The 15,531-nt window shown below is 38.5% G+C and overlaps 1 protein-coding gene across 1 annotated transcript in view; it reads right to left on the minus strand.

The window, feature by feature from the left end:
• ttc39a (tetratricopeptide repeat domain 39A) overlaps nt 1-15,531 on the minus strand; it is a 40,943-nt gene that overhangs the window by 17,876 nt on the left and 7,536 nt on the right. Inside the window, exon 5 of the mRNA XM_030131753.1 lies at nt 10,037-10,141. Within this exon, the coding sequence (XP_029987613.1) occupies nt 10,037-10,141 (105 nt within the window). The remainder of the gene's footprint in view (nt 1-10,036; nt 10,142-15,531) is intronic.

Consider the following 15,531-nt stretch of genomic DNA (forward strand, 5'->3'; position numbering starts at 1 on the left):
TTTCAATAATTTTGATTATTTTTCAATTAAAAATTGTGGAATTTCTGTATTTTCCCTTCAGATACAGGGAAGAGATGCACGGTGCAGCAGGAGTGAGCTCTCCCTCACCTTGGATCCCATAATCCCTTACAAACTGTGCTGGCATCCCATGCAATTAGTGCGTTTCTGTGTCTCTGTATATTGCCAATAAAATGGTTTCAAACACTTTGATTATATGCCCTGACTCTTCATAGTTTGGGTAATGTTTGTGTGGTAAAGTATGTGTGTAACTTGTTCAGTCTAGCAGATCAATCATAAAACTGCATAAAAAATGGCACTCAGTGAGGCAGCCAGAACTCCTGGCTCATGGCAGCGGGCGCTCCTGAGCCCACAGGCTCTTCTTCCTACTGCACAAGCTACAAGTCAAGTCGTTTAATTTTCCTTCTCATCCCGCCTTTATCTCAAAATGGAAGATTTCATATCCAACATAATTTGAGTGAAAATTTAATTTTGACCTTAAATGAAATATGCATCATGTATGTATGTGTAAAGAATGCTGATATGGGATATGAAACATAACCTGTTAACTGGTGCCAATCAAATGGTGAACAAGACAGTATTTTGGGTTCATACATTTGTAGATCTGACTGAGTCAGTGTCTCACCAGCCATGAACCTCATCACACATCACTGGTCACAGTCATATGGTATCTACATTAACTTTTCCTGAGTAAAAAGAAGACTTTTATTCTCTGTAAAAGATTTGCATGGCAAGACAACATTAAAGTCAAAGTGATGAAAATGATGTAAATAGACAAAATTGACTTCAAAGGAGTGACAAGACAATTCCAGTATAAGAAGACAAAAATGATGTAACAAGATTTTAAAGGACATAACAACAACATGGAAATAACTTTCAAGGCAAACATAGTTGAAAACAAACACAAAACAAGAAAAGCACTTGGAGAGCACAGACCTCCGCCAAGACAGATCTGCCCCCCCCCCCATCACCACCAAAATGTAATTATTTCTTCCTTGTGCCAGTATCAACATTTCCTGAAAATTTCATGAAAATCCATCCATAACTTTTTTAGTTATCTTGCTAACAAACAAACAAACACGCAAACACACAAAGCAAAGTGATCACAATACCTCCTGGCGGAGGTAATAGGAGGAAAACTACATAAGAGGAAATTAACTTCATAGATGTTAACAACACAAAAATGACATTAAAAGACATTAGAACAAGAAAACTTCAAAGATGTAACAAAATGAAAACAATGTAAATATGTAATAAGATCAAAGTAATGTAACATGATATAATAAAAAGAAGAAAACAAATGAAAACTAGAAAAGCACTCAGAAAGCACAGACCTCCACCAAGGCAGATCAGTCCCTGCCCCCCCACCTCCTGATCACCACCGAAATTTTATCATTATTTCCTTGTGCCAGTATCCCCATTTCCTGAAAATTTCATCCAGATCCATCCATAACTTTTTGAGTTATCTTGCTAACAGTCAAACAAACAAACAAACAGACAGACAAACCCTGATGTAAACATAACCTCCACCGTTCCTTGGCAGAGGTAATGAAGATGCAAAAAGGCTGAAACAACATAAAAAGGGGATTTACAGTCATGTGCCAAGCTAAAATTACTTTTCCTGTCATTAGATGTGATAGTTCACACTGATTGTTGAAATTCCAACTATCTAATTCAACATTGTTTAGTTGGTGGATCTGTAGACATGACAGTTTGTGGCACATTTTCCTAAATCTGGATTCTAAGGACAAAGAAAAAAGATTTTTGGGGTGTTAAGATGAAAAAGTTTGTGAATCACTGCGATGGTGATGGTGAATATATGGGGTTTTGTGGGACTGACGACAAACTGTGTATCACTGTGATTCACTGTTATGTTGTAATTGTTTCTGGGTCAACAATAACTATTTGTAGGATCAGTGCAATGTTGGTTTGGATCAACATACATCTTTAATCACGTGTACAAAGTCAACAATGTAGAATTCTGAGCATATAAAAAGCTGCCGACTTGCTCTTTAAATGACAGGGGAGAGACTGGGTACTGGGGAAGCTACCGCCTCTAAAAATGTTAACCAAAAAAAAAGGAATGTTAGCATCTATTTATAGCCAAGGTTTTTGGTATGTCATGTCACACCCAGTCACTCAAAAAAGGTCTTCCTTAAGTGATGAAAGAAGTGTAAAAGTACTGTATTGTATCACAGTAGATGTACCTGTAATTCCAGTTGAAATCAGCTTGTTCTTCCAGTTAGCATCATAATTACAACTCATTCCTTTTTTTTTTTTAAATAAAAAGAACAATAACATACAGCATTGCTCCACAGCATTGCTCTTAATATGCAACTGCATACACAGATTTCCAGCAACATATGACAGATAATGACAAAAAATCTATGCAAACTTATTTAGATAAAGTACAAAGGAAGAGGGAGAGTACAGAGGAATGTTGTATATCAGGATGACTGACATTTTACTGCTTTTGGACTCATGTGACTGACTTCTGTCAAGTTACACTAAACTAAAAGCAGCAGCCTTTCACTGCCACGTAACCAAAATGTACGTAATCAGATCTTAGATTAGACCTTAACCCATGATAACTCGATGTCACCAAAAGCAATTTACTTCTGAGACTCTTCTTAAAAAATTACGAAGGGCAATGTGTGGGTATATAAGAGAGAGGAAACTTTTTTTTTTTTTTTGAAAAGTAGAGGATTTTAAGGCTTTAAATCTTTACACAATAGATGATTGATCATTATCTCATTCCAACAGGTAAAGGAATAGTGTAACAACCATGAAGCAGCAGCAGACGGACAGATAAGATGGAGGCTGAGCATCAGAGATTCCATTTCTATTGTCTCAGGCTTATGTAAGATGTCAGGCCAAGCTTGAGCAGAAAACCTTGTAAGATTATTATAAGAGGTAAACTGGGCTGAGGGATTCAATAGTGCTCATCCTTCTGACGTCACATATTTGCAGCATAATTTTCCATGATGCGAGGGAGGAGCTGCTTTGTACTTTCTGTCAGCCTCATCTTCGGTCCTCAACAGGTTCAAAGAAATAAGGAAGTAAGGTGAAGGAATGAGAATCACAACTTTTTCCCGGATCAAATGCTTCAGATATTTTAATAGTCAAGAATGATGGTATGGTAGGCTACTTTGAAGAATACACATTTTAGGTTTCTTGTGAAAATACTGAAAGCCCATTTGAGTGTATAAAAACATCACCATTCCAAAGCTTACTTGTATGTTTTGTATTTACTGTGCACTGCATGCACTGGCGAACTGCTATCGCTGAGAGAATGGGTGAACAGCAGCCAGACAGGAGGCTAAACTTCGTTCTAAAGACAGTCCTTGCCCAGGTTGCATGTTTGAACAGAGAGCTGGCAAATAAAACTAAGCCTGCTGCTGGATATGTGTAGGATTGGTGATTCAGAAACACTTCACTCATTATTTATCAGGCGTGTTTCCACAATGTTGTCAAAGAACTTGAACTGGCTCTGAGACTATGAAGTAGAGCTGAGCTTCAAAAATCAGAACCTCATAAATGACCAATAATAATAAAATAATAATAATAATAATAATAATAATAATGATAAAAAAAAAAAGTAACAGCTTGGATACTGGTTGAAGAAGGTCAAAATAAAACACATTCAGCAGATTAGGAAAAGAATCAAAACCACAGCAAATTGAATTGGAATTGAAAAAATAAACCACAATATAGCACTCACAACAGGAATACCAAAGGGAAAAGAACATCTGCAAAACATTTCTGTATTATTTGTTCATCTACCTTTCACAATAATTTTGTTTTTCACAATGATTTCAAATAGAAGCTCAGCATTCATTTCCTGGTCTGCACCTTCAAATGAGAATAATTTATGTCACATGTCTGTTTTCTCCCTCAGTCATTGTGAATATCAGAGTACAGGGCTGAGAATTAACCCTATGACAGCTGAACATAACCTCCTTTAAAAGCATGATAGACAGAACCACATCAAACATTCCATCAACTTTCATTGCTACGCTGATGATACCCAATTATATTTATCCATTAAACCTGATGAAGCCAGTCAGCTAGCCAAACTACAGGAGTGCATTAAAAATATTAAAGATTGGATGACCAACAACTTTCTGCTGTTAAACTCAAACAAAACTGAAGTCACTGTGTTTGGCCCAAAAACTGTTGGATGCAGTGTCCAGCGAAGTAGTCACCATGGATGGTGTTACCCTGGATCCCAAAACCACTGTGAGGAATCTAGGCGTTATTTTCAATCAGGATCCAGCATTAAACTCTCACATAAAACAGATTTCTAGAACTGCTTTCTTTCATCTGCGTATTATTACTAAAATTAGATATATTTAACACAGAACAACGCAGAAAATTTAATCCATGCTTTTATTACATCCAGACTAGATTATTGTAACTTCATTCTCTCAGGCTTTCCCAAAAAGTCCTTAAAGACCCTTCAGCTAATCCAAAATGCTGCTGCCCGTGTACTGACTAGAACCAGTATCAGAGACCATATTTCTCCTGTGCTGGCTTCTCTGCACTGGCTCCCTGTAAAAGCTAGGATAGACTTCAAAATGCTCCTCCTCACTTACAAAGCCCTTCATGGCCAGGCATGTACATATCTGAAAGAGCTTTTAGTTCCATACAATCCATCTAGATCACTACGCTCTCAACATGCAGGCTTACTGGTGGGTTCCTAGAATCTCCAAAAGTAGGATGGGGGCCAGAGCCTTCAGCTATCAAGCTCCTCAATTGCGGAACCACCTCCCTGCCTCGGTCCAGGAGGCAGACACCCTCTCTATGTTTAAGAGTCGGTTAAAACCGTTCCTTTTTGATGAATCCTATAGTTAGGGCAGCTCAGGCTGCTCTTAATTATGATGCTATAGGCTTAGACTGTTGAAGACTCATCTGGATACACTGAGCTCTTCTCTGCTTCTCCTCCTCTCTGACCTCCTCTCCGCTCCTCTTTCTCCCTGACCTTTTCTCTCCTAATTTCCTCTTCTATTTATGCCCCAGTGAATACATGTTACTGACTTGACTTCTTCCCCGGAGTCTCTGTGCTTTATCGCCTCACAGGTTTTCCCTGGATCATCTCAGGTTTTCCCTGGATTATCTCTGGACCTGCTGCTGTGGTCCTGCCTCTCTCCTGTCTTCATCGTCATCACTCACTTATCCATATAGTTATGATAGTGTTTATTATATAGTTCCATAGATGGTAAAGGTTTCTATTATTTGTACTAACTGTTGTAATAGTAGTATATCCGCTGTTAGTACTTGTATTTGTAGTAGAAGTATTACCAGTCATGGACCTTTCTTCTGGTTTCTAGTAATTATACTAACACCAGCTGATCTTCTTTTGACAGTTCTAGTTCAGTTATCTGTGCATCAGCTGCATCCATGTGTCTCCCCCTACTTCCCCCTTTCTCCCCCTCTCCCCCAGTTTCTCTCTATCTCTACAGCTCTCTCTTTTTCTCCTCCTTTACCCTCAATCTCTAACTCCAACTGGTCAAGGCAGACGGCCATCCTCCAGGAGTCTGGGTCTGCTCCAGGTTTCTGCCTGTTAAAAGGAAGTTTTTCCTCACCACTGTCACCAGTCACAAGTGTTTGCTCTTGGAGGATTCTGTTGGGTTTCTGTAAATTGGCTGAGAGTCTGATTTCTATCAACATATGTAAAGTGTCATGAGATTACTTTTGTTATGATTTGGCACTATATAAATAAAATTTGATTGATTGATTCATTGATCAACTGGCTTCTCTCTCAACCGTGGAGGAGCAGTGGTTCTACTCTGAGCCTCTCCTGGATGGATGAACTCCTCACCTTGTCTCTACAGAAGAGTCCAACCACCCTGCGAAGGAAACTAATTTCCGTTGCTTGTATCTACAATCTATCTCTTTCCGTCACTACCCACAGCTTGTGACCATAGGTGAGGGCCGGTAAATCAAGAGATTTGCCTTTTAGTTCCGCTCCTTCTTCACCACAACACACCAGTACGATGTCTGCATTACTTCCCTGGTCCATCTGTCAGTCTCACACTTCATCCTTTTTTCACTTGTGAACAAGATCCAGAGATGAAACTTGGCGCAGCAACTCTTCCCCAACCCAGAGGAGGGAGTCCATCCTTTTCCAACTGAGAACCATGGCCTTGGACTTGGAGGTGCTGATCTTAATTCTGGCTGCTTCACACTCGGCTGTGAACTGTCCCAGTGCAAGATGAAGGTCACAGTTTGATGAGGCTAAAACTGTGCAGGGACACAGTCGAATCCCTTCTCAAAATCCACAAAACACATGTGGACCGGGTGGGCAAACTCCCATGAAGCCTCTAAGACCATAGAGGGTAAAGAGCTGGTCCAGTGTTCCACGACCAGGTTGAAAACCGTATTGTTCCTCTTGAATGTAAAGTTTGACTATCAGTCAAACTTTCCTCTCCAGTACCCTGGCACAGGCCTTCTCAGGGAGGCTGAGGGGTGTGATCCCCCTATACATGGAACACATCCTCTGGTCCCCCTTAAAAAAAGGAACCACCACCACACTCTGCTAATCCAGTGGTACTGTCCCTGTCCTCCATGCAATATTGAAAAGGTGTGTCATTCAAGACAGCCACAACATGACAAAAGAAAGGTGCTATATAAATCCAATCCATTACTCTAATTATCAGCATGCAGAGATTTAAGAAACTCCAGATGGACTTCATTCACTCCCAAGGCCTGGCCACCAATGAGGTGCTCAACTACCTTGGACACCTCAGCCTGGGTGATGGGTTGAGTCCCACGGCTCTGCTTCTGCCATGGAAGGCGTGAAGATAGGGTTTAGGAAATCCTTGAAGAGGTCCTTCCACATCTGATGATATCCACACTTGAGGTCAACAGAACTCTGTCTCCACTGTAAATAGTGTTCATGAAGCCCCACTTTCCCCTCCTGGGTTGTCTTACGGTTTGCCAGAAATTCTTCAAGGCTGACCAAAATGTCAAGCTCCATGGCCCCACTGAACTTGTCCCATGCCCTAGTTTTTTGTCTCAACAGCTGCCAAAGTTGTGGTCTGCTTAGCCTGCCGGTACCTGTCACCTGCCTCTGGAGTCCCAAGTGCCAACCAAGCTCAACAGAACTTCTTCTTGAGCTTGACAGCACCCCTTAATGTTGGTGGTTGGAGAATTGCCACCATGACAGGCTCCAGTGACCTTGCAGCCCCAACTCCGCACAGCTGCTTTGGCAATGGGGGTGCTGAACATGGTTCACTTGGACTCCCTGTCCCTCTCAGAGGAGGTCTCAGGTCTTGATCTGAAAACGTATGGTAACCACTGGTTTAAAACCGTTTTCAGGACTGTAGTAATGACTCTAGTAATGTTAACTAACCTTAGCCACTCCATAACTGGGGCTACATGTGTTAGCAAAGGGTGTTAGCTAGTTGAATATCTATAAACAGAGTCTAACAACATGCTAATAGTTAATTGTCCTTTTGTGCAAATTAAATAAAATTAATTTAAAAACAAGTAATAACACAATATTTACAAAACAGATGGATGTAGTCTTCATAGTACATCAAGACATATACAGTTAGCATTACATTAAATTAGGTGATAGATTGTTTAGGCAATAAAGAGTTAGTTAGCAGCTAGTAGCTAACAGTAGCTAATGTGAATGGAAAAATGGGCTGGGATCATTAGCATTATGTGGTTAATTTTCCATTCCATAAGAGATATTTCCAGTCAAACTATGTCCAATTGAAACCAAATTTAAAGTTTATAAAACTTGAATAGTGACAATTTTGAATTTGGATTGAAACTTAATTCTAATATTTTTTTTATGTTTATAACATTATGCAACATAAAATGCTTTCCAGAGGCTTTAAGTACATATGTATATCACCAAAAATGTCTCTAAGTCATTTAGTTTTGCTGTGTGTAACTGCTGCAGCCTCTGTGGTAAACCTTTATCCACCTGACTGCGTCATAATGCAGCTTTAGGGAAACAGACACAGACCGAGGAGGCATTAGTAGGAGACATGGACTGAAAACACAGAGAACATCTGCTGCTGCTGTTTTGGATCCTCGAGGCATCTTGTTCCATGTAGATTAATTTTTCAGCATTCTCTCTCGCTCATATTGCAGAAGATGTCATTAAAACTTACATAATCTTACATATTGGAGCTCTCAGGCCTCAGGTCATCAGTTTCCTTACAAAACCTTTCTTAGAGCAGCAAACTAAATTTAAAGGGGGGGGGTTATGGTGTTATTGAGTTCTGCACAAACCAAACAGAATTAAACCCGAGCTCAATCTGATTAGAGTGTTGCATTCAAATGTAAAAAACATGCACATTTTAGACCGCCTTCGCTGACTGGAGGATAGCAAAGTTAACTTGCATCTACTTTAACCCCAATAATATCTTCTGTTCAGGTCAACAAGACAGTTGTAAAGACTATAACACATCTATCTAAATAACAATTACTGTAGGCCAGACCTCTTTTACCTTTCACTGAATCAGCACTAATTTTCAATTCTCATCCTGTCCTATTGCATGAAATAGCCAAGCATCTGGACTCAAAAACAGCTACAAACAAAGCGTGTGTATATTTGCAACTACTGTTTGTTCAGGTGGGTGTATTTCACTGACTGGAAGATGCAGAGAGAGCACAAGCAGAGCTGTGGGAAGAATATTGAGATAGAAATGAGGCCACCCATTAGGCTGATAGATTGCCAACCCTCAGGTGGCAGAAACTACAAGTGGTACTGGGGTGGATTTGGACAGTTTTTCCTCCACTGGGAATATTTCATAACCACAGATTTATGTAGTAGACCGTATTATGTTTACCACACCAGAACAGTAATTTAGTAACTCACTATTTATGTAATGGTGCAATAAAAGTCCTTACAATTGATTGTGATCTAAGTAGTCTAGCATTAAAACTGACAAAAACTATCAATCTAGGTTGAGAACTAAATTGCTCACAGGAAGCAGTTTAATTCCACATTGAATAGAAGAAACTGGGGCTAAGGAGTGGCCCACAGACCCACAGAGAACACCATGGGTGGAGGAGAATAGTAACAGGACGATGCAGGTTCTGATAATAATAGACAGAAAAGAGCATTTAACAAAGGTGTAACTCGATGACATATTGTTGAACACAAAACCTGAGACAAGGTGTGAGTCTGTGGAGAGAGATTGTGGACGAAAAACAAAACACTATGTTGTCAATCATACAAAACCTGCAGCTATTATGTCATCCAATTGTATACAGAAACATGGATTGTTTACAATAATCACATATTTAATGTCATCAGGTAATGCTACTGAACACAAAAGCATTTATATGAACCTTAGCAAAATGACAAGCTTAATCAGATCAAATGAATAAACAAAATGCCCATAACTCATATTTATATTGGAATTGGAACGGACTTATTAACTTAACTTATTAGCTAAATTAACTCCTTTCACTTCCTCTCAGTGTTAGTTGTTTGACAATTGCAAATAGTTTATACAAAGAGACTGGAATCTGAAGTGTTGTGCTTATTTTTAGCTTTCAGTTTTCTAAACTGAAGTCCTTTATCGGCGGAAAAATCTGATATTTTACTGCATTCAAATACTTTAACTGCATTTTACCTGGAAATACTTAACATTCAAAAGTTACTTAATTTTCACTGAGAGTTAAAAATTGATGGTTGGACCAGACAGAACCTCAGAACAGAGTTTTACCTTCCTAGAAAGAACATTTTATAAGGTCTTTTGTGTTAACGCTTTTGTTGGATCATGATCAAAATCCTAGAGTTGTACGTCTGTTCCAGCTTTGGTGTGAAAAATAACATCAGTAAAATGAAAAATAAACACGTCTTGCTTGTGTGTGCAATGCCTTGTTCAAAATGTTGAAACCAGATGATGCAAAAATGCCTAAAAATACAGTTGCTTGTATGCACAAAGTCAGCTGTTTCCTCTGATGCATTGCATTTGTCCATAAATGTACATTTCCAGGTGGACCAAGCAGCAGCTGTGTGAGAATGTGCTGCAGACTCTGTTCTTACCTGGATCTGAGACGGGCCTGCGCCTCTTCAAAGTCATTCCTGAGGAACAGATCCAGAGCTGCCATACAGTCCTCGAGAGCCAACGACAGATCTGATCGGGAGCACCTGGACAAATGACACAAAAATGTAAAGAATGGAAGAAGGACAAAATACCATCCTATCATCTAAACGGGGTCAAAGCCAAGGCCACAAGAAACCCTGGTAAACAGAGAAGGCCTGATGTCTCCTGTGTCATCTCAGTAAGAAAAAAAAATCCCTGTATTCACATTTTTGCATCCAAAAAAGATGGAAACCCCTGCCAACTCCCATATTCTTTTTCATGTGTGTCTGCTGCAGTGACCCTGTTCTCATTTTCAACGACAAATACAGCCTCCAAACCCTGTCCCCTAACCTAGAAAGTGGTATGTTCACATACCACTGAAGTATAAGTACTATCTTCACATAGAGTTAAGGTCAAGCTTATATCTGAGTTGTGTTACACAGAAATGTAAGGTGCTACCTTTTAAATGAAGTCTAACGTGTGTATTGTGCATGTCTTCTGACTTGTAACCTAAGGTGAACAGTTTCATCTATTCTCATCTCAAGCAGATTAAGACAGAAACCTGCCAGGCTCCACAGATAAAAAAACAACCACCACAGACTGATTAGCTGTTAGTGTTGTTACTGTTTGCATTACACTGCACATTACAGAAGAAATCAGAATAAATGACTATAGTTGCTCAACCATCCACTTTTATAAACTAGAAAAGCACTCGGAGAGCGCCGATCTCCACCAAGGTAGATCAGTCCCCCCCCACCTATCACCACCAAAATTTAATCATTTGTTCCTTGTACCAGTATCAACATTTCCTGAAAATTTCATCCAAATCTGTGCCCCCTCCATAACCACCAAAATTTAATCATTTGTTCCTTGCGCCAATATCAACATTTCCTGAAAATTTCATCCAAATCCATCCAGAACTTTTTGAGTTATCTTTTTAACAGACAAACAAACAAACAGACAAACCCCAATGTAAACATAACCTCTGCCGTTCCTTGGCGGAGGTAACAAACAAACAAACAGACGAACCTCAATGAAAGCATAACCTCTGCCGTTCCTTGGCGGAGGTAATAAAAACTAAAGGAATGAATAGGATCATTCATTGAAGGTATTGAACAGAAGCTGCTGATTCTATAAATAGATAATGAGTCTACATGCACATACTAACCAAGTATTATTCCAAATATAATAATACCGTGAATTTGAACAGCATATTCCATTTGGATAATTTGATTTAGGCCATTTTACATGTTACATTCGGATATACAGACGTTATTCCAGATTTATGGTATTTTTTGGGGCATGTTTACAGCACATTCAAAACATGCATCCCATTTGCAACAAGTATCCCATATTTATGACCAGCTGGTACAGTTGGATGCTCCAATGAAAAGTCCACATTTATTTTCAGGAGGAGAAACACACCTACTTCTAAACACACATTACAACAGAGGACATCATCAGGATTTTGGATAAATATCCTTGTACAAATACCCAAAAGCTAACCTTTTCAACAAGGTGTTTGGAGGAGTAACAGTGGGATCTGGTGTTTACCCAGTTGAACAGGAAACTCAAAAAAACTCTGTTTTCAATCAGAGTATGCACGGATGCATGTAAACAGGGATATCAGTGCAACATTCACTTTCATTAGCAATGTGACAAGCGCATTGGGAATTTTGTCTATTTTGGAATAAGATTATACTATTTTGTACATGTCAATGGAGTCATTGTTTTGAGCTTTCTTTATGAAAGCAATGAACTGCTTCTAATGATTTGTTAATAATGCTGCTGCATATACAATTCAACACAGTGCACATGATCCTCACGTGATGCTGAATAAGAATAAGTCATGACCGAAAACCATGTCCTGTTCCATGGATCCTTCCTGCTCACAACAGCTCAGATCAAATGTGTGTTTTATTTCTCAACATCAGATGTGGAAATCTCATTACATCCAGCTTAATGAGCTAAAGAAATTAATTCAACTCATGGTAAATGTGAAACACTAATGGCTGACACTGGTGTTACACTAATGTTCTCTGACATTAAGGTGATGAATTTCTTTCTGTCGGTTGTTGCATTAATGTTTTGTAGACTGGAGCTTCATCTGAAATCTATTTTTCTTGTACATCATAGCTTATTTTACAAAACATTTTCATATTTGATGGAATTCTCCTTCTGTTGTAATACTCACTGGTTTGATTTTGTGCAAAACAGAAGTGACTTGTGTTTTGTTTCATTTGTGAAATGCAGTTTGGGATTTTTGAACCTCCAGGGCACTGTACTAGTCACATGAGTCCAACTATTCACCAAGTAGAAATCACTGTTAAGTCTTTGGCAGAGAGTTCTAAATCTAACCATTACACAGAAAAGGTGCAAAAGAATAAAAGAGCAAGAACAACTACATAAACAAGTACATATACAACTACAGCTAATCTGTTTAACAGCGATGACTAATGGACAGCGTTCACTTTACATTCCTGGCCATTAGCAACACTGGGGAACGACCAAGTCATCACACAAACACACGTGCACACACACACACACACACAGATGCAGCTTTGGCTAATGACATGGGGGTGACTACTGTGTTCACATATAACCAGCTGCAAACGCTGCTTCCTGAAAACAGCAGAGACTCACAATGACAACTGCAGTCACAGCAAATGGACATTCACAATGTATGTGTGTTTACCTGCATAAAAACAGGGTAGTCACCTGATATAGTTTAGATAACTGAGTTTATAATATGTTGTTTTCATTTTGAACCTGATAAAATACAACTATTTCATAATAATCACAAATGAAACAGAGAACAGATTACTTAACATTTTGTTCACACTTACTAAACATATTATGCCTTCATTGTGACTGTTTGCTTCAGTAAATCTAAGTTTGCCAGTCTGATCAAAAGATCACATGGTGATCTTTTGAGGTAGAATCATCATCTATGATCTGAATCCTCATTGTTTTCAGCTCTTTTAAAGTGTAGCCTTGTAGTAATCCAACTGTAACAGGTTTCCTCTTTTTTTGCTGGTTTCTGGAGGCTATAGCTTTGTGTGATAGTTTTTTGTTATAGTTTTTAACTGAACAGAAACTCTGGATTTTGGATCATTAATATATTTGAATAAAGGCTAAAAGAAAACTGTAATAAATCTGGTCATTGATAAAGTAAACACTAGTCCACATTTTTCAAACTGTGCATCATACCTTTGATTCAATGTGTTTTGTTGTTTTTGTTTTTGTTTTTTTTACATCATGTACATCTGGTTCAGTTGTCTCCCTTTATCAACGGCAGTGCAAGTTTAGTGCAAAAAGATTTTAAACAAGAGTTACAAATGGACTTAAATGAACTTGTTGACCTAGCAACATTAACACTCCAAACCCCTAATGCAACACTCTTTGTAAAATGTAGTAATTAAACTGGTTTTTGGCTTACTTAAAAGTTTTGTTAGCTGAGTATGAAGAGTTTGGACAGCGCCATTATCTATTTATTTAGTGACATGGTCTTCATGATACCACTGAAAAACACATCATAGGACAAAATAAGATTAGTCAAAATATAAGTTTGTGAAATCTCCTATAAGTGCAGTTCACACCAACATCCTTCCACAGCAGACACAACTGGACATACAGTCATCTATGGCCAAGGGTGACGAGCTCAAAACGCCAAAACATTTGCCAAAAAAATAATAAACAACCATGACTTCCAGTAGTCAAGCAACAAGGGTAACGTATATGCAATAACAATAATTAAAACTACTGTTAATGAAAGTCAATACACATAACAATATTAACCTCTATGGGAACAATTTTCTTTCCAGATGCTCTATTAAACCATGAGGAGTGTTTTTTTTTTCATAAGTGACTGCCTACTGTCTGTAGAACAATAAGGCATATGGCACATAATCATTATTAATGCTTAATGTGATTAATTCTCAGCAGACACCCTGTACATGTGTTCATTGATTTCAAGGATAATGCTGCAGTCACATGTCATCTCTCAGCACACACACACACACACACACACACACACACACACACACACACACACACACACACACACACACACACACACACACACACACACAGTCAAACTAAACAAATATGTGCAGTAAACAGGTTGTCACAGTGAGTTCTGTGGGTCACTTACAGACAACTACCAGTTCCCAGAGAAACAACAGCTGAATTGACACATGATGCCACTGACTGTACAACATCAATTTCCTTCACTGAGGCTGTGTCCAAGCTGCACCTTAAAGGTGCTTAAAAATCTAAAAATCTCTAAAGATTAAAGTAAAACTAAACTAAACTTATGAACTACTGTATGTGTTGACTGTAATGATCTGGTAGATCCTTACCATAGCCTTCAGAACTCATCTTAAAGATTCAGTGTGTGATATTTAGTGACATCTAGCAGTGAAGGTGGATATTGCAAAAATGGTAGCCTTGCATAACTTCCTGTGATTTGTCCAGAAGTCAGAGAAATGTAAAATATCTTTACACTTTGACTTCATCACTTTGACAATCATCTGTAGCTCTTTGCGCAAACTCCTGAACTGTGGTTTTAGTGCTGAGAGACTCAACAGAATTACTTTAAACAGACTTAAAAACACCTGCTAACCTGCAAACAGTTATGCTAACACCCCCTAATGCAAAATCTGTATTCACACTGATAATTGACACATTTGTGAATGAGTATTCATGGATGAGAAGTTTGGACAGAGCTTTTTCATCTGTAAGATTTGTCAGAAAGACCAGATCAATCAACATAACAGTTCTATGCTGGTTGTACATCTGTGACCATAGCGGTTGATGTAGTTGCCTGACATTCTATTTGTTTGGCTTGTTAACTGCAAGGTAATACAATGTTGTAGGAACAATAACAGTCTAGTAAATCCCTGGGTATTTATTTTGTCCATTCTGGGTTTGTTAGTTAAGAGGGTATTAATGCTGGTCCACACTCCAACACAGTAGGTGAAATTAATGCAATGACACCAACTATAACATAAAATTGAGAACAAGAAGATGATGAAAGCTACAGTACAAACATGGCTCATTCTAAGACAATGGGGAAAAAAGGATTCTTATTGCCATATGATTATATGAATATGAATAATTAATATTGTATTGCAATTGCAACAATTAAAACCTCTTATCTTTTTTGCACTGTGGATGTTTAACCCATACTCTAAATGAATCCTAATTCTACTCTTAAAATGAAACAGTCAAGAGTCCATCAGTTATTTCACATTGTTAAGACCAACTGGATCCAGCAGCAACAAACAGAGCAGAAACAGAGGCTTATAAATAATAAATGCCAGTAACTGTCAAGTGATGATGGTATTTTAGCCAGCTTTGTTTACATATGTGACTGAGCACTATTTCAGAGAAGATATTTTGGGTGATTTTGATACGCCCAGTCATTCACAGTCCGGTATAATACTGTAACAGC

The sequence above is a fragment of the Sphaeramia orbicularis genome, chromosome 4, assembly GCF_902148855.1.
Source record: "Sphaeramia orbicularis chromosome 4, fSphaOr1.1, whole genome shotgun sequence".
NCBI lineage: Eukaryota > Metazoa > Chordata > Actinopteri > Kurtiformes > Apogonidae > Sphaeramia > Sphaeramia orbicularis.